Here is a 26,175-nt window from a genome sequence, read left to right on the forward strand (position 1 = left end):
CCTGCCATAGACCCTAGCTGCTACAGGCCGGTGGACGGATCGGAGTGGACGATGGAGCTCTGTCCCACCTGGAGTCCCCTGGGAGCTGTGTTTGGGTCCTGTTGCTGGACCTGAGCAGTGCTTTGAACACCATCAGGCTGGACATCCTGAAGGACAGGCTGGGGGGGGTCAGGGATGGACCACCCTCAACAGGTTCTACAGAGGACTTATTCAGGACTTTGTGGACTGGTGCCAATGAAACCACCTCCTGATCAATGCCAGTAAGACCAAGGAGCTGGTTGTGGACTATGGTCGCCCCCCCACCCCCCCATCACCAGTGAACATCCAGGGAAGAAATATTGAGATAGTGCCATTTTCTCATCTTCTCAGTACCTGGATGTCAATCTGAACCATAAACTGGACTGACAACACCACTGCACTTTATAAAGAGGTCAGAGCAGACTGTACCTGCTGAGGTCCTCTGGGGTGGGGGGGTCCACTCCTGAGGACCTTCTATGACTCTGTTATGACCATCTTCTAGAGTGTGGTCTGCTGGGGGGAGGAGCATCACAGCAGCTGACAGGAAGAGGCTGGACAGACTGATAAAGAAGGACAGCTCTGTCCTGGGATGTCCTCTGGATCCTGTGGCAGGACAGGTGGGACAGGTGTGCCCTTGTGCAGCTGTCAGGATCCACAACAGAAATGGATCCAAACCCTCTGTCCAATAAAGCGTCCTCATCTGTCTAATGTGAACACGTATATATATATATATATATATATATATATATATATATATATATATATATATATATATATATATATATATATATATATATATATATATAAAATTCTGTATGTGTAGGTGGATGTATGAGTGTGTCCTATGTCCAACCTGTGGCAGGTTCAGCATGTGCACACATGGAAACAGGATTTACAGCGGTTTGCATTTGTCTGTAGTTTTCAGTTTGCTCTTTTTTACTCTTGTGTCCTTTGTTTGTGCTTCACTATTACTGCTGGAAATCTGGAATGTCCCCTTGGGACTAAGACAGGAAGATCTCATCTCATCTCATCTCATCTTATCTTACGGATCCGATCCGATCCGATGTGTGTATTTATGACCAGATTGATACTGGTCTGAGCCAGGTTCTGGTTCTCATTCTGGGTCACAGTCTTTTTCTGGGGCAGGGTTTTATTCTGGTTCTGGCTCTCTTTCTGTGTCTGGTTCTGGTTCTAATTCTGGTTCTGGTTCTTATTCTGGTAAACCTGTTCAGACTCAGTATTCTTCTGTAACACAATAATCAGTCCATCAGTGATTTCATGTTGTCGTTTAATGGAAGACATGAACACGTATGTTAATGACAGGAGATCGTTGGCCAATCAGGAGGCAGTGCTCATGGTCACACGGGCATCTGCAGCTGCGAGTACTCGTCCTGCCCTTCCTTCTCATCCAGATGAGGTTCGGCGTCGTCGGCATCCAGCTGCGGGTCAAAGGTCATAAAGAACACGTCACCTTAACTGTCTGATGTATCTGTCACCCCTGGCAACCGCTAGAGTAAGCCCCGCCCCCCTGGCAACCGCTAGAGCAAGCCCCGCCCCTTGTCCCCAGGAGTGGAACTCACGCTCTGCAGCTCTCTGCGGCTGAACAGACGGGGCAGCAGCAGCATCCTGACGGGGATGGTCAGCAGCAGCACGAAGGGGAAGGCCAGTGCTGCTGCTGTCGCCATGACAACCCACAGCAGAGACAGACAGGTGAGCTGAACCACGGTGTACAGGTGCATCCTCAGAGTCCGCACCTGACAGACAGACAAACGGGTCAGAGAGAGGATGCTCAAGTTCAAGCTAAAAGCCATTTGGAGCTGACGTCACCATGGCAACACCAAAGCATCAGCCATGTTGTCCCTGTGTTGGTGGTCGTTGTTGAATGTGGACAAACTTCAGAAGGTGGAGACGGCGGACAAATGAGGACAGAATAAGGACAGAATGAAAACAAAGCCACCTGGGCTTAAAATGAGACCAGGACTGTCCTGAAGGACTGTTTCTTATCCTTAACCAATCAGAACAAAAACAGTCAGAACCATCCATTTAGACAGTGGTTCCTCCTCGAGAGGCGGGGTCTGACCCCCCCCTTAACCCTGTATCTGCTCATGTCAGTGGAGGAGGCATGGTCCACTCCAGGTGGTCTACTCCAGGTTCAAGGTGTTTTCGTTCCTCCTGGTGGTTCTGTGGGTGTGGTTTATCCCAGCTCTAACTGGATCTAAGGCTCATCACTGAACTACTGTTGTCACGTAACTATATAAATACAATTTAAATGATTGATTAATACAAATCTAATTCAATTTAACTAAATGAATCCAGTCCGAACGCTGGTCGAATGCTTCAGCAGGTCTTTGGTGTCTGACCCTACACATGTGTGCAGGATGGATGCATGTGTGTCTGTCAGTTCTGGACTGAACAGGATCTGGACCTGGATCTGGCCCTTCCTTTGCATTCATGGATCCTATTTAGGTAGTGATAATGACCATCAAGTGAGGGGCAGGGCTAACCTTGCGTACATAGTTGTGGTCTGGGTGGTACTTGGGGGGCATCAGCAGCAGGATGAGGCGGTCCGTCAGCTGGATCCCGTTCAGAGACATCACACCCATGTACAGGAAGATCCCGAAGAGGACAGCCAGAGGGATCTGACGTAGGACGTCCCCGATGACGATGGACAGGCCTGAGGACCAATCGGACAACAGGAAGCAGTTAATTTGGTCAGACATCAGTGTCCTGATGGTCATGAAAACACCAAACAAGATGCATGTTGTACCGACTAGAAGGGCCACCAGGAACCCTGTCACCCTTTGCTCCTTTACTTCCTGGATACGAGGCTTGTCTCCAGGGGCGACGGCTTTGCTCATGACGGTGAGGGCGTTGGTGTGCGTGACCGAGCGAACGGTGGCAGCAGATAACCACGGCAACCCGAACAGAGCCGAGACTCCGCCCACCACCACGATGATGAGTAGGTCCAGATGGAATCCAGTTCCCTTGACCAGCATGCGCTCCTTTTTACTGACGATCAGCCTGGCAGACAGACCAGAGGGCAAACACATCAAGCCGACATCACTTGGTCGAACCTGAAGCACAACAGAAGGTCTGTGTCGTACGCTGTGATCTGGGACTCCATGAAGACCAGGATGAAGACCAGAATTGCCGGCAGGACGCTGGCGGCCATCATCCAAACAGGAAACTGTCCGTCTGAGCCCAGAGGAGAAATCAGCCAACCACGTTTGTCTGGACTGGACACAGAGAAGCCACTGGGCACGCTCAGTTTCTGTGGGCCAATCAGACAGGAGGACATGGCTTAGAGGGTCTGATCCACTGAGCACCTGTTGGGACCTTCAGGGGAGTCTCACCTGGGTGTAGGTGTCCTCCACACTGTAGTCCACCAGCACCATGATCAGGATCGCTATAGGAACGCCAAAGTCTCCAATGATCCGCCGGAGCTGCACCAACCAAAACAGAACCAAGTAAGAGTCGCAACAAGACGCAAAAAAATGACCATGACCTGAAAGACGAAAACAACAGAAGAGATGAGATCCAAGATGTACCCTCTGTACCCTCAGGACCCCCTGTACATCCTGTACCTGTACACGCTGTACCTGTACCCCCTGTACACCCTGTATCCCCTGTATCCCCTGTACCCCTTGTGCACCCTGTACCTGTACCCCCTGTACCCCTTGTACACCCTGTACCTGTACCCCCTGTACCCCTTGTACCCCCTGTACCTGTGAGTTTGTACTGACCCTTCCAGGGAAGAAGGAGCTGTTCTTAAACTTGCGAAGGTAAAAGGCGATGAAATACGTTCCTGACATGAGAACCAGTGACAGCAGGGCAGTGTTTGGTTCTCCTAAAACCTTCTCAGAATCTGCTGCCACTGCGCTGTAGTTACAGAAAGGTGGAAGCTCTGTGTTGTTTCCCCGGTAACAATTTTGGAGAGGATGTTCTTGAAAGATCTGGAAAAGATCAAGATTAACATTCAGTGGTGGGGTGGTGGTGGTGGCGTGTGTGTGGGGGGTTCCTGTCTCAGATCATGCCTGACCTCAGACCTCTGGACTCACCTTGGCCAGTTTGTTAAAGGTCTCATAGATGAAGATGAGGGAGATGAGGAAGGAGAAGATCTCCTGAGTGAACCGGGACACAAAGCGAACCAGGATGCTGCCCTCGAAGGCCACGGTGAGCAGAACGATGAGCACTAACCAGAACCCGATCCAGACCCGGCCCGTCAGGTACTCGATCCCGTTCACTTTACAGAACTGACAAGAACCACAATCAGACACAAACCTGACAGAAGTGATCAGACACAGCCATTAAGTTCAGGTAGAGGAGGATCCCATCACCACCTCAGTGTCAGTGTTTACTTTATGGGATCTTTGAAAGCATCATGTAGGAACTGTGGGTGTTCAGGTGGCTCTGCTGAGGACCACCTGCTTTCACACACTGTTAAATGTAACACACAGGACATGAAGGTCTAAAGCCTGTGTGGTGTTCCTCAGGTGGGTCCAGGTGAGCTCACAGTGTAGAAGGCCTCTTCAAACACCAGCAGCGGTCCAGAGAAGCCGATCACCAGCAGTGGCTGAGCACCCAGCACGCTGAACACCACACCCTGCATCGCCGTGGCAACAATCAGCTCCGACACACCGATCAGACCCTCGGTTTTCTCACCTGGAGATGACAGCAGTGAAGATCAGGTTCAGTGTCCAGTACATGAGGTGATGTCTTTTCAACAGTTTAACCCTTAAAGACCCAAACGTCCACCTTTAACCCTTAAAGACCTAAACGTCCACCTTTAACCCAAATGTCCACCTTTAACGCTTAAAGACCCAAACGTCTGCCTTTAACCCTTAAAGACCCAAACGTCTGCCTTTAACCTTTAAAGAACCAAAAGTCCACCTTTAACCTTAAAGACCCAAATGTCCTCCTTTAATCTAAACCGTCTACTGATCTAAACTGTTTAATTCCTGTTGATCCACTAATCCTATCAATCCATGTCAATAATTGGTGTAAAATACAGTTCTTCATCTTTTCTTGGTCATCAGATTTGACCATATCTGGACGTTCAGAGGCTCCATAGTTACCGTGGAAACATCGTCATCTTCTACAACATTGATTCACCAGTAAAACCCATGGAGTTGAATCAATGACAGTGGATAAAATGAACAAAAATGGGAAAAAAAATAATAGGAAAATTAATTAATTATATTATATTATATTGTATTATATTATATTATATTATATTATATTATATTATATTATATTATATTATATTATATTATATTAATAATAATAATTAATAGGGATGCACCAATACCACTTTTTTCTGGATGGAGTACAAGTACGAGTACTTACATTTGAGTACTTGCCGATACTGAGTACCGATACTAGTACTTAATAATCCCATTCCAGTTCTTAGTTCCTTTTGTAAATGTGCTTTATTGTCGTTGTCATTAGTCTGACTGGAACAAAGTGCTGCTACTGACATTTAATGTGTTGGAATGAGCGTTTCTCAATTAATCCACCAGGGGGCGCTGCTCTGAATTAACCATACTGGACAAATACCACGAAGAAGAGGAAAGTTTTATGAGAAGAAGAAGAAGAAAGTCAGTAATAACAAACATGGAGACGACAGAGGTAACACTAATGTGATACTAATGTTGCAGTGTTTTCACTGGTAAGGTTTAAAAGCTTAGCTTCAGCAGGTAGAGAAAAGAGAAATGAGTGATAAGTTTCGTTTTCACTTCCGCTGGCGGGGGTCTGCACCGCTCCGTACTCCCGCTGGTATTCTCAATCTGGGTACGCATCCGCCAGCACCTGGAAAACAGATGGAATGTACGCAGAGGACAGACAGAACGCTGCGTCCGTATCTGTCTGTGTCTGAAACGTTACTTGCAGTCAGCGTTAATTTTATCACTGTCATTTAGTTTGAAAAATCTCCACACTCTTCACACTCCCCATTCATTATTCCACCGCCTCATACCTGCTGCACTGAACTGTGAATGTCACACGGCCGTAAGTGGTATCGGTGCATTTGTATCGGATATCTTTTATGAGTATGAATACGAGTACACACACTGAGTATCGGAGCCATCCCTAATAAATAATAATGTGAAAAAAGAAGCAAATAATAGATTAAGATGAATTTTAAAAACAACATGAAATCAGCAACAAAAAACAGCCAAAGTAATGAATAAAAGGAAGAAAAATTAATAGAAAATCAACAAAGTAATGAGTGAAGAAAAAAAAAAAAAAAGTAAAAAAAAAAAAAAAACAAACAAAACTGATAAAATAATAAATAAAATCAAACAAAACGAGCTTGTAGATGTGTGTTTTTATGTTCAGATAATGACAGATTTGACTGTTTTGATATAATAACCTTTGAATTTTAATGAACATCTACATGATCAGTGAATTAAATATAGAAAATACAGGATTTACACTGAAAAATACAAAATACAGAGGATCATATTAGAATAAATGAAGGTTAAAAATAGAGAAACATTCCAATGGAAACTGATGTAAAAGTAGCTGTGGGTCTTTAAGGGTTAGACATAAACACAAAACGGAACATTTACAGTCAGTGTCAGGTGTAAAAGGGTCCAGAACTAGAGGAACAACAGGAACCGGTCCCTTTACAGTTGATCTAGAATTAGACTGAAGTGAGTGATTGGAGGATCCTAATGGGGTTCTGTTCATCTACGGTCTGAGATGATCCAGTTCAGTCCAGAACCACAGAAGGACGGAACGGCAGGAAGAAGGAACGAAAAGCAACGTCCAAGTTAAGAACCACCACCAATGAAGATGATTCCAAGTAGAACATCCACAGGTTGTAGCTGTTTATCGATCATCCCAACACTGAGTCGGACACATATGATTGACAGGACTGTTGAAAGTTTAGTTTGTCCTCTAGAAATGAACAGACGGCTTTATTTGTCTGTCTGTTCTACACATACAACCAGAAAATACAGGAAATCTGGGCCCAGCCTTAAATAGACACACAACAAACCCAACTGAAAGGGTCAAAGGTTAAAGTCAGTACGTAGTTTGACCTCTGACCCCATGACAAGAACAAGCACAAACCATTGAAACATCTGGAATGTTTTGGATCAAACCTGGAATCAAAGATGAGAAAGTGAACAAAAGGATTAAAGGCATGATCAGGTCAAAGGTCACAGTAAATAAGAGCTGTTTGTTTAGAGGAGCTGTTTTTACTGCGTATGGGGTCAGACGTCACACTAAACACTGAGTTTAACCTTTAACCCTTTTAGTTCGGTTTGCTTATTTTTTTTAAGGTGGGGCACATTTAGTCTATTTTCTTATATTTGAAGAAAAAATACTGAGACATAAATCTGTTCATTTAAACACTGCAAAAACAACTAATGTAAAGGACCAAAAAAAACTTTAAACACTAATGTGTGTGTGTGTGTATATATATATATATATATATATATATATATATATATACACACACATATATATATGTGTGTGTGTATTTATGTATGTGTGTGTGTGTGTGTGTCATTTTGTTTAGAAGTCGAGGTTCTATTGCTGTTCTATTTGTACTATACATTATAAACTACATCTTCTTAATTTTCTAATTTTCAAAAACATTTAAAATTAAAAATCTTAAAAGTGAAAATAAAATAATATTTGAAACATGAAATCATTCGGGTTTTTTTCTTTTTTTGGACCTAAATATAATATGAATGACATCCTAAAAGTGTCATAAAAACCCATCGATTTGAACAGGGGTAATTTTGGACCCATTTTTAGGGTTAGGGGTTATGGGTTAGGGGTTAGGGCTATGGGCTATGGGTCATGGGTTATGGGTTTAGGGTTAGGGGTTATGGGTTAGGGATTAGGGGTTAGGGGTTATGGGTTATGAGTTTAGCGTTATGGGTTATGAGTTTAGGGGTTATGGGTTAGGGATTAGGGGTTAGGGGTTATGAGTTATGAGTTTAGGGTTAGGGGTTATGAGTTTAGGGGTTATGGGTTAGGGATTAGGGGTTAGGGGTTATGAGTTATGAGTTTAGGGTTAGGGGTTATGGGTTATGAGTTTAGGGTTAGGGGTTATGAGTTAGGGGTTATGGGTTAGGGATTAGGGGTTAGGGGTTATGAGTTATGAGTTTAGGGTTAGGGGTTATGGGTTATGAGTTTAGGGTTAGGGGTTATGGGTTTAGGGTTAGGGGTTATGGGTTATGAGTTTAGGGTTAGGGGTTATGGGTTATGAGTTTAGGGTTAGGGGTTATGGGTTAGGGGTTTAGGATTAGGGTTATGGGTTTAGGGTTATGGGTGGGAGATGTGAACCCTCAAAGGGTTAAATTAATGTTGTATTAAATTCTGTTTTGATTTGTTCCAACACATTTGATAGAAGTCACCACTGCCTGAGGTGTAGATCAATGAGTTAGATCTTAAGTTTAGAAGATGATTAATTTGGGTTAATGTTATGTTCCAGTGAGCTCATTTCAGGGCACTGGGGGTTAGCCACATCCAGTAGGTGTGTTGAACAGATAAACAGGAGAGTGAAAGCTTCAGGCTAATGGTTTTAGTGTGCACCTCACCCAGAAGTCCTCCAAAAGTGATGGCTGGAGACAGAGCAGCGAAGTAGATGAAGATGATGGCCGCCATGCACTGAGCGTTCAGAGCATCTCTGATGTCGCTGAGATATTGTGGGTAACGGCGAGTCACATCTTTGATCAGCCCTCCGAACAGACGACCTGTACGCCTCAGAGGCTCCTCGCCGGGTTTGGACGGAACCAGGGAATCTGGAAAACATGAATATAACAGTATATGCTGACAACATACTGGTGTACCTCCTTGGTCAGATGGACCTGAGCCCGGTGCAGGTGTCAGGTCCATCATGTGCACAGACCTTCTTCCTGGATGCTCAGCTGTTTCTCCTGCAGTTTGCTGCTCTGCTCCTCTCGTTTTCGAAGGATTTCTCTCTGGAATCGTGCGACCGAGTGCAGCAGCTCGTCTCCACCGACCTCCAGAGGAGGAAGTACCACGCTGCAGTCCAGGAAACGGTTGATTGCGGTCAGCAGGTCCTGCCGGTCATCAGCCTGGTACGCAGCCTCATGGAAGTCCTGAAGACCAAGAAAGTGAGGTCAAACGGGGGAACATGTCTACAAATGTCATCACTATCAGGACAGAGGTCACAGGGATGCAACCCTGTTGATGGCGTCGATTGTCGCAGTAACTGTCAAATCATCGCATTTTCTGAGTGAAAGTAGAAGAAAGGAGAAGGTTTTATAAAAGTCTGAAAATCCTGACGCAACAAGATGAAATTAATCAGTCCAGTGTAAGTGATCATAGAAAAATAATACTAATACACAAATCCACCAGGACCAGGACTTCTATTGGGTCCGTCCATGATCAAAAATCAGCTGAAAATAGAACAGTTGTGTTTTGGTTCCTTTAAACGGAGGTGTTTGTATCAACAGACAAAGCCAGTTACCACCATTAATTCTTCAGTGGTCATTACTGGGGGAGGTGGAGGGGTGGAGTCCAGGACCTGTAGCACCACCTGCTGTCAGATGAAAGTAGAGGAGGCCAACCTTGTCTGACATGAGCGTGGAGATGGAGCGTCCAATCTGATGGTAGTCAATGTTGGCGGTGGGCGGGCCCAGCAGGAGGAACAGGAACCTGACGGGGACGGGAACTTCCAGCACCGACTCCAGTAGGACGGCCTCTTGCAGCCGCACGAAGGCCATGGACGGCTGTTCCAGGAAGCTCACGCTGCCTGCACACGGGCGGGTCACACGCATCCACAATTAACATGCTGTGTTTTCATTGAATGTTGTTACCGTGGTTACAAAGACAAGATGCCCAATAGTGTCCACCCAGTCAGACCCCATTGGAGGTCTGACCCAGACATACCATGTCCCAGGTCCAGCTGGAGCCAGACCCTAACCCTAAACCCGACAGGAAGTCCAACAGTTTGTGCTGAACGTGGAATTTGTGCCTGTTTTTTTTTTTTTTATTCCATTTCATGCACTTTGAAAAACCTCTAGAATTTCCTGGATGTTTGGGATGAAATATTATCATAATAAGGTGTTCTGAGGTGTTGTTGGTCTAATGACATCCCATCATGAGGTTTGGCCCACGTGTACTAAACACCCACTGGAACATACCACTGACATGAGACGATGCAGAGACGACGCCCTCGAAGACCAGTGAAGAACATTCCACAGGCCACAGTGGACAAGCTCATCCACTGGATGAGAGGACAATGTGTCCGTCTACAGGAGGACTGTGGTGGACAGCTGTCCCCCACTGTGTCCACATGAATGTCCCTGAACACTATCACGTTCTAAAACTAATCTGTACCATATCGATCATCTGATGATATTAAACATGTACAGTGTCACATGGGCCGTGTTGTTAATGGAAGAACTAAACTTCTAACACCAGACAAGGTCTGAAGGTCCACATGTGGACAGTCACAGGTAGTCCAGCCTAGTCACAGCCGGACCAGGGACCACACGGTGACCCGTCTTACCCACAAGGACGACAGTGGCCTCGGCTCGCTCTGGAATCTTCTCCATCAGCTTAATCTCATGTTTGGATCTGGACAGACAGGTGGGCGGGGCTTCTCTCTGAAAACACAAACCGTACCGTTAACATGACCTTGACATCAAAAACTGAACCAGACCAGACGGACAGCAGCATGTGACCTCAGAGGACTGGATCCCCCTGAGCTGATCCCTGGACTACTTCAACTTGTCAAACCTGTAAAAACTGAAACATCAATAATTGATCAGTTTGGATTCTGCTTCCGGGTCTTCACCTTGCTCGTGTCTCCATTTGCCTCTATGTGATTGGTCTGGCTGACAGAGGGCTCTGATTGGCTGCTGTGCTTGTCCGTCAGAGTGGCCATGTTGGCAGCAGAGATGTTTCTGCTGAACAGACTGTGGTCCTTCTCATCACTGGGGTGACTGAAGACACAACAAACATCACATACTGGACTTCAGACACACATGGAAAGGTTCAGACTAGAATCTATTGCTTCTTCTTCTGCGCTGGAATAAGTGACACTGGTGGACATTAGAGGAGGACCAGGTATGACAGAACCTCCACCACTTTGATGAACGGTCGTAGGGGTTCTTGTGGAGGTCTGGACTGAAGTAAACATGGGATCTTCAACCCAAAATGGAGGATTTCCTGTTGGGTTTAGGCTTCGGCTCCAACAGGCTCTTTCATGCACCTGAACCTGATGCATGTTTGGACTAAATCAGGTCAAACTCTGTCCAAACTCCTGGACAGACCTTCTCTAACTGTCTAGAGAACATCCAGTTTTATGACAGGTGTGTGGACAGACAGGTAAGTGGACATGCAGGTGAGTGGACAGATAGGTGTGTGCTGAACCTGTGTCTCAGAAGCAGGGCTTTCAGGACGTTGGCCCGGTCTTCAGCTTTGATCTGGTCTGAGATCACCATCTGATCCACCACATGATGGGCGATGCCAGGGAGAGTCCTCTGCTTCAGGTCCAGGAGTACCACACCTACAATGGACAACCAATCGCACAACCAACCAACCACACAATGAAACACAAACAACCACCACCAGTACGTCACACATCAGGGCAGATCCACACAAAACTATACTAGAACTACAACTAGAACTATACTAGTCTGATACCCCAGACGACCACCCCGCTGATACCCCAGACGACCACCCCGCTGATACCCCAGACGACCACCCCGCTGATACCCTAGACGACCACCCCGCTGATACCCAGACGACCACCCCACTGATACCCAAGACGACCACCCCACTGATACCCAGACGACCACCCCACTGATACCCCAGACGACCACCCCACTGATACCCAAGACGACCACCCCACTGATACCCCAGTTTCATTTCAGACTGTGATGTTACCCTGTGAGATGGTCTTCCGAAGCTCCAGCAGCGATCTGAAGGACAGCGATGCGATGTGGGGTCGACCCCAGCGCTCCGTTTCCTCCTCCACCTCCTCCTCAAACTTTATCCATCGAGCCGTTTCCCTCCACTGGAGCTCCTGGTTCCGGTCAATCACCAGCTCATTCAGCTCCACAAACACCTGGATGGAACATGATCCAAACTCAGGTGTGGAGCTCCAACCCACACACCACAAACACCAGAAGATCTACGCATCAGCTGGACCTAACCCCTGACCCTGACCCCTAACCCTGACCCCTAACCCTTACCCCTAAACCTGAACCTAACCCCTAACCCTGACCCCTAACCCTGGACCTAATCCCTAGCCCTGACCCCTAACCCTGGACCAAACCCCTAACCCTGACCCCTAACCCTGGACCTAACTCCTAACCCTGACCCCTAACCCTGACCCCTAACCCTGGACCTAACCCCTAACCCTGACCCTGACCCCAACCCCAACCCCAGCCCCTAACCCTTACCCTAACACATTCCAACAGTTCACCCACATACTCAACCATCACTGATCCATAAAATTCAAATTCACAGCAGACAAACCCCAGGTCCATTCGGTCCACACCAGGGTTTGGACCCATATGCACTGGTCCATAAAACCAGGTCCCGTCCAGAACACACCTTTAGACGGATCATAACAGCACCGATCATTATCTTCATTAGAATCTGATTTAGATGAATCCATCCACATCTAACCTTCAAACCCCGTCCCTGAGGGGCCCCTCCCCCTTTTATCGGACTATTTTAATCCGATTATTGAACTTAAATTAGTGACCCAGGGTGGTCCTGTATGGGGAGTGGGCGGAGTTTCCTGGGCTAAGGCAGTCCATGTGGATCATCTACTGGGTCAGGTTCTTTGGACCGTCATCTCACTTTGATAGTCTCCAAAGCGCAGGACCTTAGGTATGTAATGGACATCTTTGGCTTTTGAAGGAATCACAGGGACGTGTCACCGAAATGCGTCGACAGTAAAGACCTGATCCGAACCACAAGAACCTTTAAGAACCTGAGCCCACAGGGACCAGAGACCAGAACCAGAGGCAGTAAGTGGGATAACTCAGACTGTACCTGATAGTGTCCACGCTGCACATCCAAGCCAAACATCCTGGAGACAGAGACCTGGACCTGGACCTGGACTGAGACCCAGACCCGGACAGAGACCCAGACAGAGACTGAGACTGAGATAGAGACCTGGACCCGGAACCAGACCCAGACAGAGACAGAGACCCAGACCTTGACAGAGACCCAGACAGAGACAGAGACCCAGACCCGGATAGAGACAGAGACCCAAACCTGGAAACAGACCCGGACAGAGACAGACTGAGACAGAGAGCCAAACCCGGAAACAGACAGAGACCTGGACCAGGAACCAGACCCAGACCTGGAAAGAGACCCAGACAGAGACAGAGACCCAAAACCAGACCCAGGCAGAGACAGAGACCCGGACAGAGACAGAGACCCAGACCCAGGCAGAGACAGAGACCCGGACAGAGACAGAGACCCAGACCCAGACAGAGACCCGGACAGAGACAGAGACCCAGACCCAGAAACAGACCCAGACCTAGACAGAGACCCAGACCCGGACAGAGACCCAGATGCACTAAACTGACCAAGACTGGACCCTGAGTTTACATCTACCTGCCAGACTCCCCCTCCTCATTAAGACCTGATCCATTAGGACCTGATCCAGTGGACAACAGAAGCTGGATTACTGTGGATAAACTGTGGTCTCGTCTTTCAGCCTCATTTTGGACGCCTGGTCTTTCATCGGGAATCCCTTCACTCTGATGATGAAACCCTGAACACCTGGACTCTGTTGGAAAGTAAACCGTCCCCAAACGGTTTCCAACGAAGCAATGGAAACCAACAAAAACATATGTGATCAGTTTTCACCATTCAAATTCAAACTGGTCCAATAATCCAGGAAATCAAAGGCCCTTTTCGTCTGGTTTTGTCATCTTAGTTGTCATTTGATTCATGACATTAAACCAAAATCTGTAAAAATAAACTTGATGTGTTTTATGTATCTTATGCCTTTGAACACAATGAAATAAAAAGTCATGTGACATAACAAAAAGGGCGGAAAAGACAAAACCTGAGCATTGGAAAAAACAAAACAAATGTAAAATGTAAATCAAATTTAACACAATGTAACATGACAAAAATAAACTAATGAAAACAATGCAAAACGTAATAAAATGTAACAAAACAATAATGAAACTAGAAGCATTTGGAGAGCGCAGACCTCCGCCAAGGCTGATCAGTGGGCCCCCCCACCCCCGATCACCACCAAAATTTTATCATTTCTTCCTTATCCCATTTCCAACAAACCCTGAAAATTTCATCCAAATCTGTCCATAACTTTTTGAGTTATGTTGCACACTAACGGACAGACAAACAAACAGACAAACAAACAAACAAACAAACAAACAAACAAACAAACAAACCCTGGCAAAAACATAACCTCCTTGGCGGAGGTAATGAAAGATGACACGATGAAAGTTAGCTCTGCCCCCTGACCTCATGAGGGGTCCGGTCTGGCTGAAGGTGTGTCCAGACACTTAGAGCCTCTTTCTGATCTTTGGCGACGTAAGTGATTGGTCCTCTGGAGCTCCGCCTCACCAGGTGACGCCGAACGGCTGGAACATCATCCAACCTGTGACCTGAGGTCAGAAGGGGTCAAAGGTCAGAGGTCACCCACCTCCCACCCTCATTTCCTGAATCCAGTTTTTTATTTATATTTTATTTTTTGATGATGTTTCATTCATTCCTTCATTTCCTGAAGCCGTTACATCTTCCAGAGGGGGTGGGGCTTACACCTAACACTAGGTCGTCAAGGGTGATGACATATACATGAATGTGTACATTCACATGTGGGCAAAGAACCAGCAGAGAACCAACAGAGAACCTGCATAGAACCAGCAGAGAACCAGCAAAGAACCTGCAAAGAACTGACAGAGAACCAGCAGAGAATCTGCAGAGAACCAGCAGAGAACCTGCAGAGAACCAGCAAAGAACTAACAGAGAACCAGCAGATAACCTGCATAGAACCTGCACAGAACCAACAGAGAACCTGCATAGAACCAGCAGAGAACCTGCAAAGAACTAACAGGGAACCAGCAGAGAACCTGCATAGAACCTGCAGAGAACCAGCACAGAACTAACAGACAACCAGCAGAGAACCTGCAGAGAACCAGCAAAGAACTAACAGAGAACCAGCAAAGAACTAACAGACAACCAGCAAAGAACCAGCAGAGAACCTGCAAAGAACCAGCAAAGAACTAACAGAGAACCAGCAGAGAACGTGCAGAGAACCAGCAGAGAACCTGCAGAGAACCAGCAGAGAACCTACAGAGAACCAGTAGAGATCCAAAAGAGAACCTGCAGAGAACCAGCGAAGAACCAGCAGAGGACCAACAGAGAACCAACAGAGAACCAGCAGAGAATCTGCATAGAACCAGCAGAGATCCAAAAGAGAACCTGCAGAGAACCAACAGAGAACCAGCAGAGAACCTACAGAGAACCAGTAGAGAACCTGCAAAGAACCAGCAGAGAACCAGCAGAGAACCAACAGAGAACCAGCAGAGAATCTGCATGGAACCAGCAGAGATCCAAAAGAGAACCTGCAGAGAACCAGCGAAGAACCAGCAGAGGACCAACAGAGAACCAGCAGAGAACCTACATAGAACCAGCAGAAAACTTGCAGAGTACCAGCAGAGAACTTGCAGAGAACCAGCAGAGAACCTGCAGAGAACCAGCAGAGAAGCAACAGAGAACCTGCAGAGAACAAGCAGGGAACCTGCAGAGAACCAGCAGAAAACCAGCAGAGAACCAACAGAGAACCAGTAGAGAACCTGCAAAGAACCAGCAGAGAACCAACAGAGAACCAGAAGAGAACCAGCAGAGAACCAACAGAGAACCAAGAGAGAACCAGCAGAAAACCTGCAGAGAACCCTGGTCGTTCTGATCCATCCATCCATCCACCCATCTATCCATTATCCACTGCTTATCCGGAGCCGGGTTGCGGGGGTAACAGTCTAAGCAGGGATGCCCAGACTTCCCTCTCCCCAGACACCTCCTCCAGCTCTTCCGGGGGGACCCTGAGGCGTTCCCAGGCCAGCCGAGAGACACAGTCTCTCCAGCATGTCCTAGGTCTTCCCCGAGGTCTCCTCCCGGTGGGACATGCCCGGAACACCTCCCCAGGGAGGCGTCCAGGAGGCATCTGAAACAGATGCCCGAGCCACCTCAGCTGGCCCCTCTCGATGTGGAGGAGCAGCGGTTCTACTCCGAGCTCCTCCCTGGTGACTGAGCTCCTCACCCTATCCCTAAGGGTGCGCCCAGCCACCCTGCGGAGGAAACTCATTTCGACCGCTTGTATCCGGGATCTTGTCTTTTGGTCATGACCCAAAGCTCATGACCATAGGTGAGGGTAGGAACGTAGATTGACCGGTAAATCGCGAGCTTCACCTCTCAGCTCAGCTCCTTCTTCACCACAACTGACCAATTCAGTGTTCTGATTCATTGCGTTGCATATTTTTAGTTTTGAGCATGTGTTTGAGTCTTTTCTTAATTGTTTTTGATCATTTGTTTCTTTGCATTTTTGTCCATTTTGTTCCGTATTATTTTGATTCATGCCCAGTTTTTAGCTTACTGGCCGACAGGCTGTAAGCTACTGTCTTCATGCGGTGTCTGTCGTTGTCGTCGTCTGTCGTCTGTTACAAAACATTCAATTGTCTTCTTCTCTGAAACTACAGTTCCGATTGACTTCAAACTTGGTATACAACTTCTTTATGATGACGTCAGCACAAGGTATTGAAATTATTTTGATCTGGATCTGATTCGGGATTTGGTGCGACTTTGAAAAATGTTCCCATTATAAGAGATAGGAAGTGGACTGATACAATAAACCAGTATCAATGATATCAAGTTGGAATTTGAATTTTTTACAGATCTGATTGGAATATGAGTAAAACATGGACTATTTCTGTAATAGAATAAATACACAGAACTGGGTGAGAATAAATGGCATCTAGATACATTTCCCAAAGCTTTTAATTTGGCCGGTAAGCTACAGGGCCATTGGTCCACTGTTTGATCATGTTCTTAGTTGTTGTTCATTTTGTTGTTATTTTTGTCCATGTTGTTTTTGTTGTTTTTGTCAATTTTGTTGTTTGTTGTTTTTGTTCATGTTGTTGTTTTTGTTCATGTTGTTTGTTGTTTTTGTTAATTTTGTTTTTATTTTAGTCCATGTTGTTGTCGTTATTTTTGTCCATGTTGTTGTTGGTTTTTTTTGTTCATTTTGTTTTTATTTTTGTCCATGTTGTTGTTGTTTTTGTTCATTCTGAGTCAGATCTTCTAAACTCCACTGTTTTCTCGTGGGAACTTTGTGCAGTTAAACTTTGTTAAAGCATCAGTAAAATGACACTGAACTAATGACTTTGAACACAAATGGGGGATTGTGTCTGAGTCTCATGTTTCTGGAAAAACCCTTCAGGATGAGCCAATCACAGTCCGGCCTTGGGGATCAGCTGACCACTGCCCTCTGGCTGCACTCACTGTCAACAACGCCTGTTACTTGAATCAGTTCTCTTCGAAACGAACCAAAAATACCATTAACCCTAACCGTTAACCCTAACCATTAACTATCAAACCTAACCATTAACCCTAACCAAAAACACCATTAACCCTAACCGTTAACTATCAAACCTAACCATTAACCCTTACCATTAACCCTAACCATTAACCATTAATCCTAACCATTAACCCTAACCATTAACCATCAACCCTAACCATTAACCCTAACCAAAAACACCATTAACCCTAACCATTAACCCTAACCAAAAACACCATTAACCCTAACCATTAACCCTAACCAAAAACACCATTAACCCTAACCGTTAACTATCAAACCTAACCATTAACCCTAACCAAAAACACCATTAACCCTAACCATTAACCCTAACCAAAAACACCATTAACCCTAACCATTAACCCTAACCAAAAACACCGTTAACCCTAACCATTAACTATCAAACCTAACCATTAACCCTAACCAAAAACACCATTAACCCTAACCGTTAACTATCAAACCTAACCATTAACCCTTACCATTAACCCTAACCATTAACCCTAACCATTAACCATTAATCCTAACCATTAACCCTAACCATTAACCATCAACCCTAACCATTAACCCTAACCAAAAACACCATTAACCCTAACCATTAACCCTAACCAAAAACACCATTAACCCTAACCATTAACCCTAACCAAAAACACCATTAACCCTAACCGTTAACTATCAAACCTAACCATTAACCCTAACCAAAAACACCATTAACCCTAACCATTAACCCTAACCAAAAACACCATTAACCCTAACCATTAACCCTAACCAAAAACACCATTAACCCTAACCATTAACCCTAACCAAAAACACCGTTAACCCTAACCATTAACTATCAAACCTAACCATTAACCCTAACCAAAAACACCATTAACCCTAACCATTAACCCTAACCAAAAACACCATTAACCCTAACCGTTAACTATCAAACCTAACCATTAACCCTTACCATTAACCATCAACCCTAACCATTAACCCTAACCAAAAACATCATTAACCCTAACCATTAACCCTAACCAAAAACACCATTAACCCTAACCGTTAACTATCAAACCTAACCATTAACCCTTACCATTAACCCTAACCATTAACCCTAACCATTAACCATCAACCCTAACCATTAACCCTAACCAAAAACACCATTAACCCTAACCATTAACCCTAACCAAAAACACCATTAACCCTAAACCATTAACCATTAACCCTTACCATTAACCCTAACCAAAAACACCATTAACCCTAACCATTAACCCTTACCATTAATCCTAACCAAAAACACCATTAACCCTAACCATTAACTATTAACCCTAACCAAAAATGCCATTAATCCTAACCATTAACACTAACCAAAAATGCTATTAATCCTAACCATTAACCATTAACCATAACAAAAATACCATTAACCCTAACCATTAACCCTAACCAAAATTACCATCAACCCTAAGCATTAATCATTAACCTTAATCATTAACCATTAACCCCAACCAAAATTACCATTAACCCTGACCATTCACCATTAACCCTAAACAAAAATACCATTAATCCTAACCATTAACCCTAACCATTAACCTTAACCATTAACCCTAGCCAATAACCCTTAACCCTAATCAAAAATACTACTAATCCTAACCATTAACCCTAACCATTAACCTTAACCACTAACCATTTACCCTAAACAAAAATACCATTAACATTAACCCTAACCATTAACCATTAACATTAACATTAACCATCAACCATTAACCTTAACCGTTAACCCTAATCATTAACCATTAACATTAACCATTAACTTTGACCATTAACCATTAACCCTAAACATTAACCATTAACATTAACCATTAACTTTGACCATTAACCATTAACCCTAACCATTAACCATTAACATTAACCATTAACCTTAACTGTTAATCCTAATCATTAACCATTAACTTTGACCATTAACCATTAACCCTAACCCTAACCTCCTCCACAATAAAAGCCTCCACAGGTAAGTGTTTTTAAACCTCCTCCACAAAAAAAGCCTCCACAGGTGAGTTTTATTAAACCTCCTCCACAATAAAAGCCTCCACAGGTGAGTTTTATTAAACCTCCTCCACAATAAAAGCCTCCACAGGTGAGTTTTTTAAAACCTCTTCCACAATAAAAGCCTCCACAGGTAAGTATTACTAAACCTCCTCCACAATAAAAGCCTCCACAGGTGAGTGTTTTTAGACCTCCTCCACAATAAAAGCCTCCACAGGTGAGTGTTATTAAACCTCCTCCACAATAAAAGCCTCCACAGGTGAGTCTCATTAAACCTCCTCCACAATAAAAGCCTCCACAAGTGAGTCTCATTAAACCTCCTCCACAATAAAAGCCTCCACAGTTGAGTGTTATTAAACCTCCTCTACAATAAAAGCCTCCACAAGTGAGTCTCATTAAACCTCCTCCACAATAAAAGCCTCCACAGGTGAGTGTTATTAAACCTCCTCCACAATAAAAGCCTCCATAAGTGAGTCTCACTAAACCTCCTCCATAATAAAGGCCTCCACAGGTGAGTCTCATTAAACCTCCTCCACAATAAAAGCCTCTGCAAGTGAGTCTGCTCCCAGATCCAATCAGTGGAATCACAGTAGAAACAGGTAGATACTCACTGAGGTTGGAGGTCAGGCGGTCATAAAAACAGAAGCTGAGGTGTTTGATCTAAAGTAGAACAGAGCTGTGGCCCTCTGAGTCAACAGCCAGAACCAGAACCAGAACCCCATAAACACTAACAATAGGTCATTGGCTGCTGTGACCAGTGGGCGGAGCTGGTTCCCTGTGTAGGATGACCGCATTGTGTTCAGGTCACATGACGACAGAAAACTCTTTCATGATCCAAATTCCTTCAGTTTGATGTTTGTCAGAGACACAGATCATCATGTGACCAACGCCAGCGTGCTTTCACAACCTGGACCTGGTCTCCACCCACATGTCAACATTGACATCTGGACCCTCCACCCTTTAGATTTTACACCCAGGCTTTATTTTAATGCATTCATTATGAATTATATTCATTATTATATGAAAAAAAAAATCCCTGAAATCACACAACAGATAGATGCCCTGTGTATGTCCTATGTATGAGTAGAGCATGTATGTATTTAGCATGAAGCATGTATGTATTTAGGATGTAACATGTATGTATTAGGCATGTAGCATGTATGTATTTAGGATGTAACATGTATGTATTAGGCATGTAGCATGTATGTATTTAGCATGTATGCATTAGCCATGTAGCATGTATGTATTTAGCATGTATGTAATGTGTTGTTACTGACTCTTGATGCCGTCCAGGTCGACAGATGTCAGAGTTTCATTCTCCTCTGTGTCGTCAGCAGTGATGCCTATGGTCACTGGTGAGAGCCCATTATGATTGGTGGAGATGGAGGGCGGGCCACTGTGAAGGGGAGGAGTTACAGGTGTTAGCTGGACTCTGTAGATACGGACCAGTTGTGTATAATTGGATTTTGGTGAAGCTGCTGCCCACCGTCCAGGTGTTTGGCCGTCCCTCCGACTGTCTGATCCTCCCTGATCACAGCCCTCGTCCTCCTGGTCTTCTTCTATGGTGGCGGCAGCAGTGGGGTTGGAGCCCCGTCGGCTCTCCCTCCTGCCCTCATTGGTCCTCTTCCTCCTGCTGTCGGTGACTTTGGACAGCGGCTGATGGACGTGGACAGACGAGTGACGGTGTTCTGCACAAAGACCAGGTTGATGTCAGTGAGTGGTTAAGCCCAGTAGAACTTTTTTCCCTAAACCTCAGTCCAGAACCCTCAGAACCAGGAGCTTTAGAACTTCTACCATCTCAAACCTTCAATGTCGTGCTCGTCGTACACTCGGTGTTTCTCAGGTGGGCTGCGACACGCTGGATGAAGGATCTGCTGTAAACACTCGATGCCCAGCGCCTTGTTCAGGTCCTCATCCTCATCATCGCTGTGGCAGCAAGGAGGGGGCGGAGCCAGAGTCTAGGGTAGTGGATAGAGGTCAGAGCATTTTAACCCCACATGTCAGCCAGAGGTTACCATGGTAACAACGTCCCAGAACTAGAACTTCTAAAAAATCACATTGATTGGTTAGTGATGGGACTCATTGATTGGTTAATGATGGGACTCATTGATTGGTTAATGCTGGGACTCATTGATTGGTTAATAATGGGACTCATTGATTGGTTAATGATGGAACTCATTGATCGGTTAATAATGAAATTCATTGATTGGTTAATAATGGGACTCATTGATTGGTTAATAATGGGACTCATTGATTGGTTAGTGATAGGACTCATTGATTGGTTAATAATGGGACTCATTGATTGGTTAATAATGGGACTCATTGATTGGTTAATAATGGGACTCATTGATTGGTTAATAATGGGACTCAATGATTGGTTAGTGATGGGACTCATTGATTGGTTAATGATGGGACTCATTGATTGGTTAATGATGGAACTCATTGATTGGCTAATGATGGGACTCATTGATTGGCTAATGATGGGACTCATTGATTGGTTAATGATGGAACTCATTGATTGGCTAATGATGGGACTCATTGATTGGCTAATGATGGGACTCATTGATTGGTTAATGATGGAACTCATTGATTGGCTAATGATGGGACTCGTTGATTGGTTAATGACAGGACTCACCGCTGACACACTGAGGGTGTCTCCAGGACCCACCGAGCTCTGATGGAGGCTCATGGCTCTACTGGTCAAAGGTCAGAGGTCAGATGTAGGTTGAGCAGGTAAAGGTGAAGTGATGGACCCTGAAGGACGAGGAGAACCATGATGATGAATAAACAGCAGATACGAGTCAAAGCTGGACCACTGAGGTGTCAGATGTCATGTCCTCCAGATGTTTGGGATTGGCTGTCATCCAATCAAACATTCCTTTGATGTGGTTTGAACCACTGACCACTGTCCAGTTCTGGTCTAGGTTATAGTTCACAGACACCAGAACCAGAGGACAGTGACTCAGCAGATAACCACCAATAACTAACCTACAGGACTAAGACGCAGAGCAGGACAGAACAAACGGAAAAGACCAGGAACAGACGGAACCTTCTGGACAAACCCAGGGAACCTCAGTGACCTCGGACCAGACGGAGCTCATTGAAATTCTTACGCTGTTACCATGCACAGACCACGACAAACTGCATCTGATGAACTGTCTTTACAAACTCTGACACGGGGACTAAACCCTCTACATCGTCCACGTCCAAGTGCAAAGCGGTGGGGGCAGCGGCGACGACATGTGACGCAACATGACGACAAAGACACGCAACGAAAGTGTGAGAGACAGGAAGTCAGAGTGGAAGCCTACCTCAGCGTCCTCAGCTCTGAAAGAAAGAACTTATAATGCAAAGACTGAACCCAGCAGGGACAGAGGAGGGGGGACGGGGGGAGACGGAAACAAGGAGAGACAGGGGGAGAGGGGAGATACAGGGGGGATGGGGGGAGACAGGGAGGATGGGGAGAGAGACAGGGGGGAAACAAGGGAAGACAGGGGGATGGGGGAGAGACGGGGAGGATGGGGGGAGAGACAGGGGGGAAATAAGGGGAGACAGGGGGATGGGGGAGAGATGGGGAAGACAGGGGAAACAAGGGGAGACGGGAAGGACAAGGGGAGACGGGGGATGGGGGAGAGACAGGTAGGATGGGGGAAACAAGGGGAGATGGGGGAGATGGGAAGGACAAGGGGAGACAGGGGGACAGGGGAGATACAGTGGGAGGGGGGAGATGGGGAAATGGGGGGACAGGGGAGAGATGGGAACAAGGGGAATTGGGGGGAAAAAAGGGGAGATGGGTGGACAGGGAGGAGACAGGGGATGGAAGGGTAAGGGGGAGACAAGGGGAGAGGGGGGGAGTTGGGGGGACAGGGAGGACATGTGGGGGGGAGAGGGAGACGGGGGGCAGGGGGAACAGGGAGGAAACAGGAGGGATGGGGGGACAGGGAGGAGAGGGGAGGGACGGAGGGGCAGGGGGGACAGGGAGGAGACAGGAGGGACGGGAGGGCAGGGGGGACAGGGAGGAGACAGGAGGGATGGGGGGGCAGGGGGAACAGGGAGGAGACAGGAAGGACAGGGGGGCAGGGGGGACGGGGAGGAGAGAGGAGGGAAAGAGGAGCAGGGGGGACAGGGAGGAGAGAGGAGGGACGGAGGGGCAGGGGGGACAGGGAGGAGACAGGAAGGACAGGGGGGCAGGGGGGACGGGGAGGAGAGAGGAGGGACAGAGGAGCAGGGGGGACAGGGAGGAGAGAGGAGGGACGGAGGGGCAGGGGGGACAGGGAGGAGACAGGAGGGATGGGGGGCAGGGGGAACAGGGAGGAGACAGGAAGGACAGGGGGGACAGGGAGGAGAGAGGAGGGACGGAGGGGCCGGGGGGACAAAGAAGAGAAAGGAGGGACAGAGGGGTGGGGGGAAGGGGGGACAGGGGGGACAGGGGGGACAGGGAGGAGACAGGAGGGACGGGGGGGGCAGGTGGGGCAGGGAGAATGAGGACAGAGGGAAGAACAGTAGGAAGGAGAACAGACGAGCCCTGAACACAGACACCTGGTCGGCTGGAGGTCACCATGACAACCAAACTGCCAGTCAAGGTTAGCCCCACCTCCTGGCCCTCCTCCTAACCCTAACTCCGCCCATTCTCTTCCTTTTTCATCTTTTATGAGCCTTTTGTGTCTTCTTCTGCTGTGTACGTCTTGGGTTGAGGTCACCTGTGCATTGTAGTGGAGGAAAGTCCAAACACACACTGACTGAGAAATGAACAAAACCAAGAAAAAAACAACAACCAAATAATCAAGAAAAGGAAGAGAAATGAAGAAAATATAGAATAATCTAGAAAAGGAAGAGAAATGAAGAAAATATAGAATAATCTAGAAAAGGAAGAGAAATGAAGAAAATATAGAATAATCTAGAAAAGGAAGAGAAATGAAGAAAATATAGAATAATCTAGAATCCAGAAAAGGAAGAAAGAATCCAAAAATATGGAGCAAACCTGAACTGACACTAATCAGCATCATTCACATAATAAAGGTCCAGATGAACACACTGTGGCCCTGTAGGGCAGGGGTGAGGGGTCTGGGGTTAGAGGGTTACGGTGAGGAACAGGAACAGGGTTAGGGTTAGGAACAGGGTTAGGAACAGGGCTAGGGTCAGGGTTAGGGTTAGGAAAAGGGCTAGGGTTAGGAACAGGGTTAGGGTTAGGAACAGGGCTAGGGTCAGGGTTAGAGTTAGGAACAGGGCTAGGGTCAGGGTTAGGGTTAGGAACAGGGCTAGGGTCAGGGTTAGGGTTAGGAACAGGGCTAGGGTCAGGGTTAGGGTTAGGAACAGGGTTAGGGTTAGGAACAGGGCTAGGGTCAGGGTTAGGGTTAGGAACAGGGCTAGGGTCAGGGTTAGGGTTAGGAACAGGGCTAGGGTTAGGAACAGGGTTAGGAACAGGGTTAGGGTTAGGAACAGGGCTAGGGTCAGGGTTAGAGTTAGGAACAGGGCTAGGGTCAGGGTTAGGGTTAGGAACAGGGCTAGGGTCAGGGTTAGGGTTAGGGTCAGGGTTAGGGTTAGCTCTGCGTGCATCAGTGAAGGTGTGTGTTCGTACCTGAGCAGGCGTCGTCCTGTAGAAAAACCCTGAAAACCTTCAACCCTCAGACTTTCAGCTGCTTTTATACCAGACACTGAGAGGCACAAGTGAACACAACAGTAATTAACACAACAGTAATTTACACAACAGTAACGAACACAACAGTAATTAACACAACCTGCACTGACGTCACAAATGGAGTCTGTAAAGACTGAAAAGAGCACAAAAACACACAACAAACACACACACCACAGACCGTTGTGCGTGTGTGTGTGTTTCCCATAATGCTGTGGTTCATCCTGTTGTGCATTACTTTTTGCTCCTGTATTTTCTTACTGTATCTCCTATTTTCCTCCTCTTCCTCCTCCTTCTCTTTTTCCTCCTCTTCCTCCTCCTCCTCCTCCTCTTTCTCTTTCTCCTCCTCCTCTTCCTCCTCCTCCTCTTTCTCTTTCTCCTCCTCTCCTTCCCCCTCCTCCTCCTCTTTCTCTTCCTCCTCCTCTTCTTCCTCTTCCTCCTGTTTCTCTTCCTCTTCCTCCCCCTCCCCCTCTTCCTCCTCCTCCTCTTATAGTGTCCTCACTTCATTTTTATTCTGATGCGTTCACTTGGTGGGAACCCAAACACATCTGTGATGCGTTCGAGATCTTTTATTGGCTGAAGATTGTACCATGTGACCATCCTGTTCTCAGCTTCTGTTTGTGGACGTTTACTCGTGTTTTCAGTTTAGTTTGACACAAATATTAAATATTACACACATACAAAGTTAAACCCTGGGTGTGGTTTGTATTTGTCTTCATAATAAACACAGATAAACCCAAACAACAACAGTCTGTGTTCATGTCAACAGTGTGTTTAGGGGTGGACTTTAACCCTTTAAACACCAACAAATGTCAGACTTCTAAGAGTGACGGTGTGACGGTTAGGGTTAGGGTTGGGTTAGGGTTGGGTAAGGGTTCGTCTTAACCATTACTTCTAAAAATATGACAACAAATGACCCACTTCCAAATCCCATTATACTGATGAA

The 26,175-nt window shown here is 46.2% G+C and overlaps 1 protein-coding gene across 1 annotated transcript; it reads right to left on the reverse strand.

Moving 5' to 3' along the window:
- Nucleotides 1–1,310: 1,310 nt before the first annotated feature.
- slc4a2a (solute carrier family 4 member 2a) lies at nt 1,311–25,267 on the reverse strand. The gene is made up of 22 exons (XM_030160363.1): nt 25,173–25,267; nt 22,230–22,348; nt 21,399–21,552; nt 21,081–21,282; nt 20,872–20,990; nt 14,467–14,609; nt 11,896–12,076; nt 11,380–11,515; nt 10,802–10,949; nt 10,514–10,610; nt 9,570–9,754; nt 8,885–9,098; nt 8,574–8,777; nt 4,532–4,680; nt 4,077–4,271; nt 3,762–3,971; nt 3,372–3,461; nt 3,123–3,289; nt 2,786–3,039; nt 2,523–2,692; nt 1,599–1,772; nt 1,311–1,457 (listed from the first exon to the last, which is right to left on the reverse strand). The coding sequence occupies exons 2-22, from the start codon at nt 22,281–22,283 to the stop codon at nt 1,377–1,379; spliced, it is 3,327 nt and encodes a 1,108-aa protein (XP_030016223.1). The 5' UTR covers nt 22,284–22,348; nt 25,173–25,267; the 3' UTR covers nt 1,311–1,376.
- Between the last annotated feature and the right edge of the window lie 908 nt (nt 25,268–26,175).

The sequence above is a fragment of the Sphaeramia orbicularis genome, chromosome 17 (assembly GCF_902148855.1).
Source record: "Sphaeramia orbicularis chromosome 17, fSphaOr1.1, whole genome shotgun sequence".
Taxonomy (NCBI): domain Eukaryota; kingdom Metazoa; phylum Chordata; class Actinopteri; order Kurtiformes; family Apogonidae; genus Sphaeramia; species Sphaeramia orbicularis.

Coding starts and splice junctions, on each gene's coding strand:
- slc4a2a (XM_030160363.1), bottom strand. CDS start 22,283: ATGAGCCTCCATCAGAGCTCGGTGGGTCCTGGAGACACCCTCAGTGTG. Junction 14,610..20,871: donor CGACCTGGACGGCATCAAGA/GTCAGTAACAAC, acceptor TTCTGACCTCAG/GTCACAGGTTGGATGATGTT. Junction 4,272..4,531: donor TTGAAGAGGCCTTCTACACT/GTGAGCTCACCT, acceptor GGTTCTTGTCAG/TTCTGTAAAGTGAACGGGAT.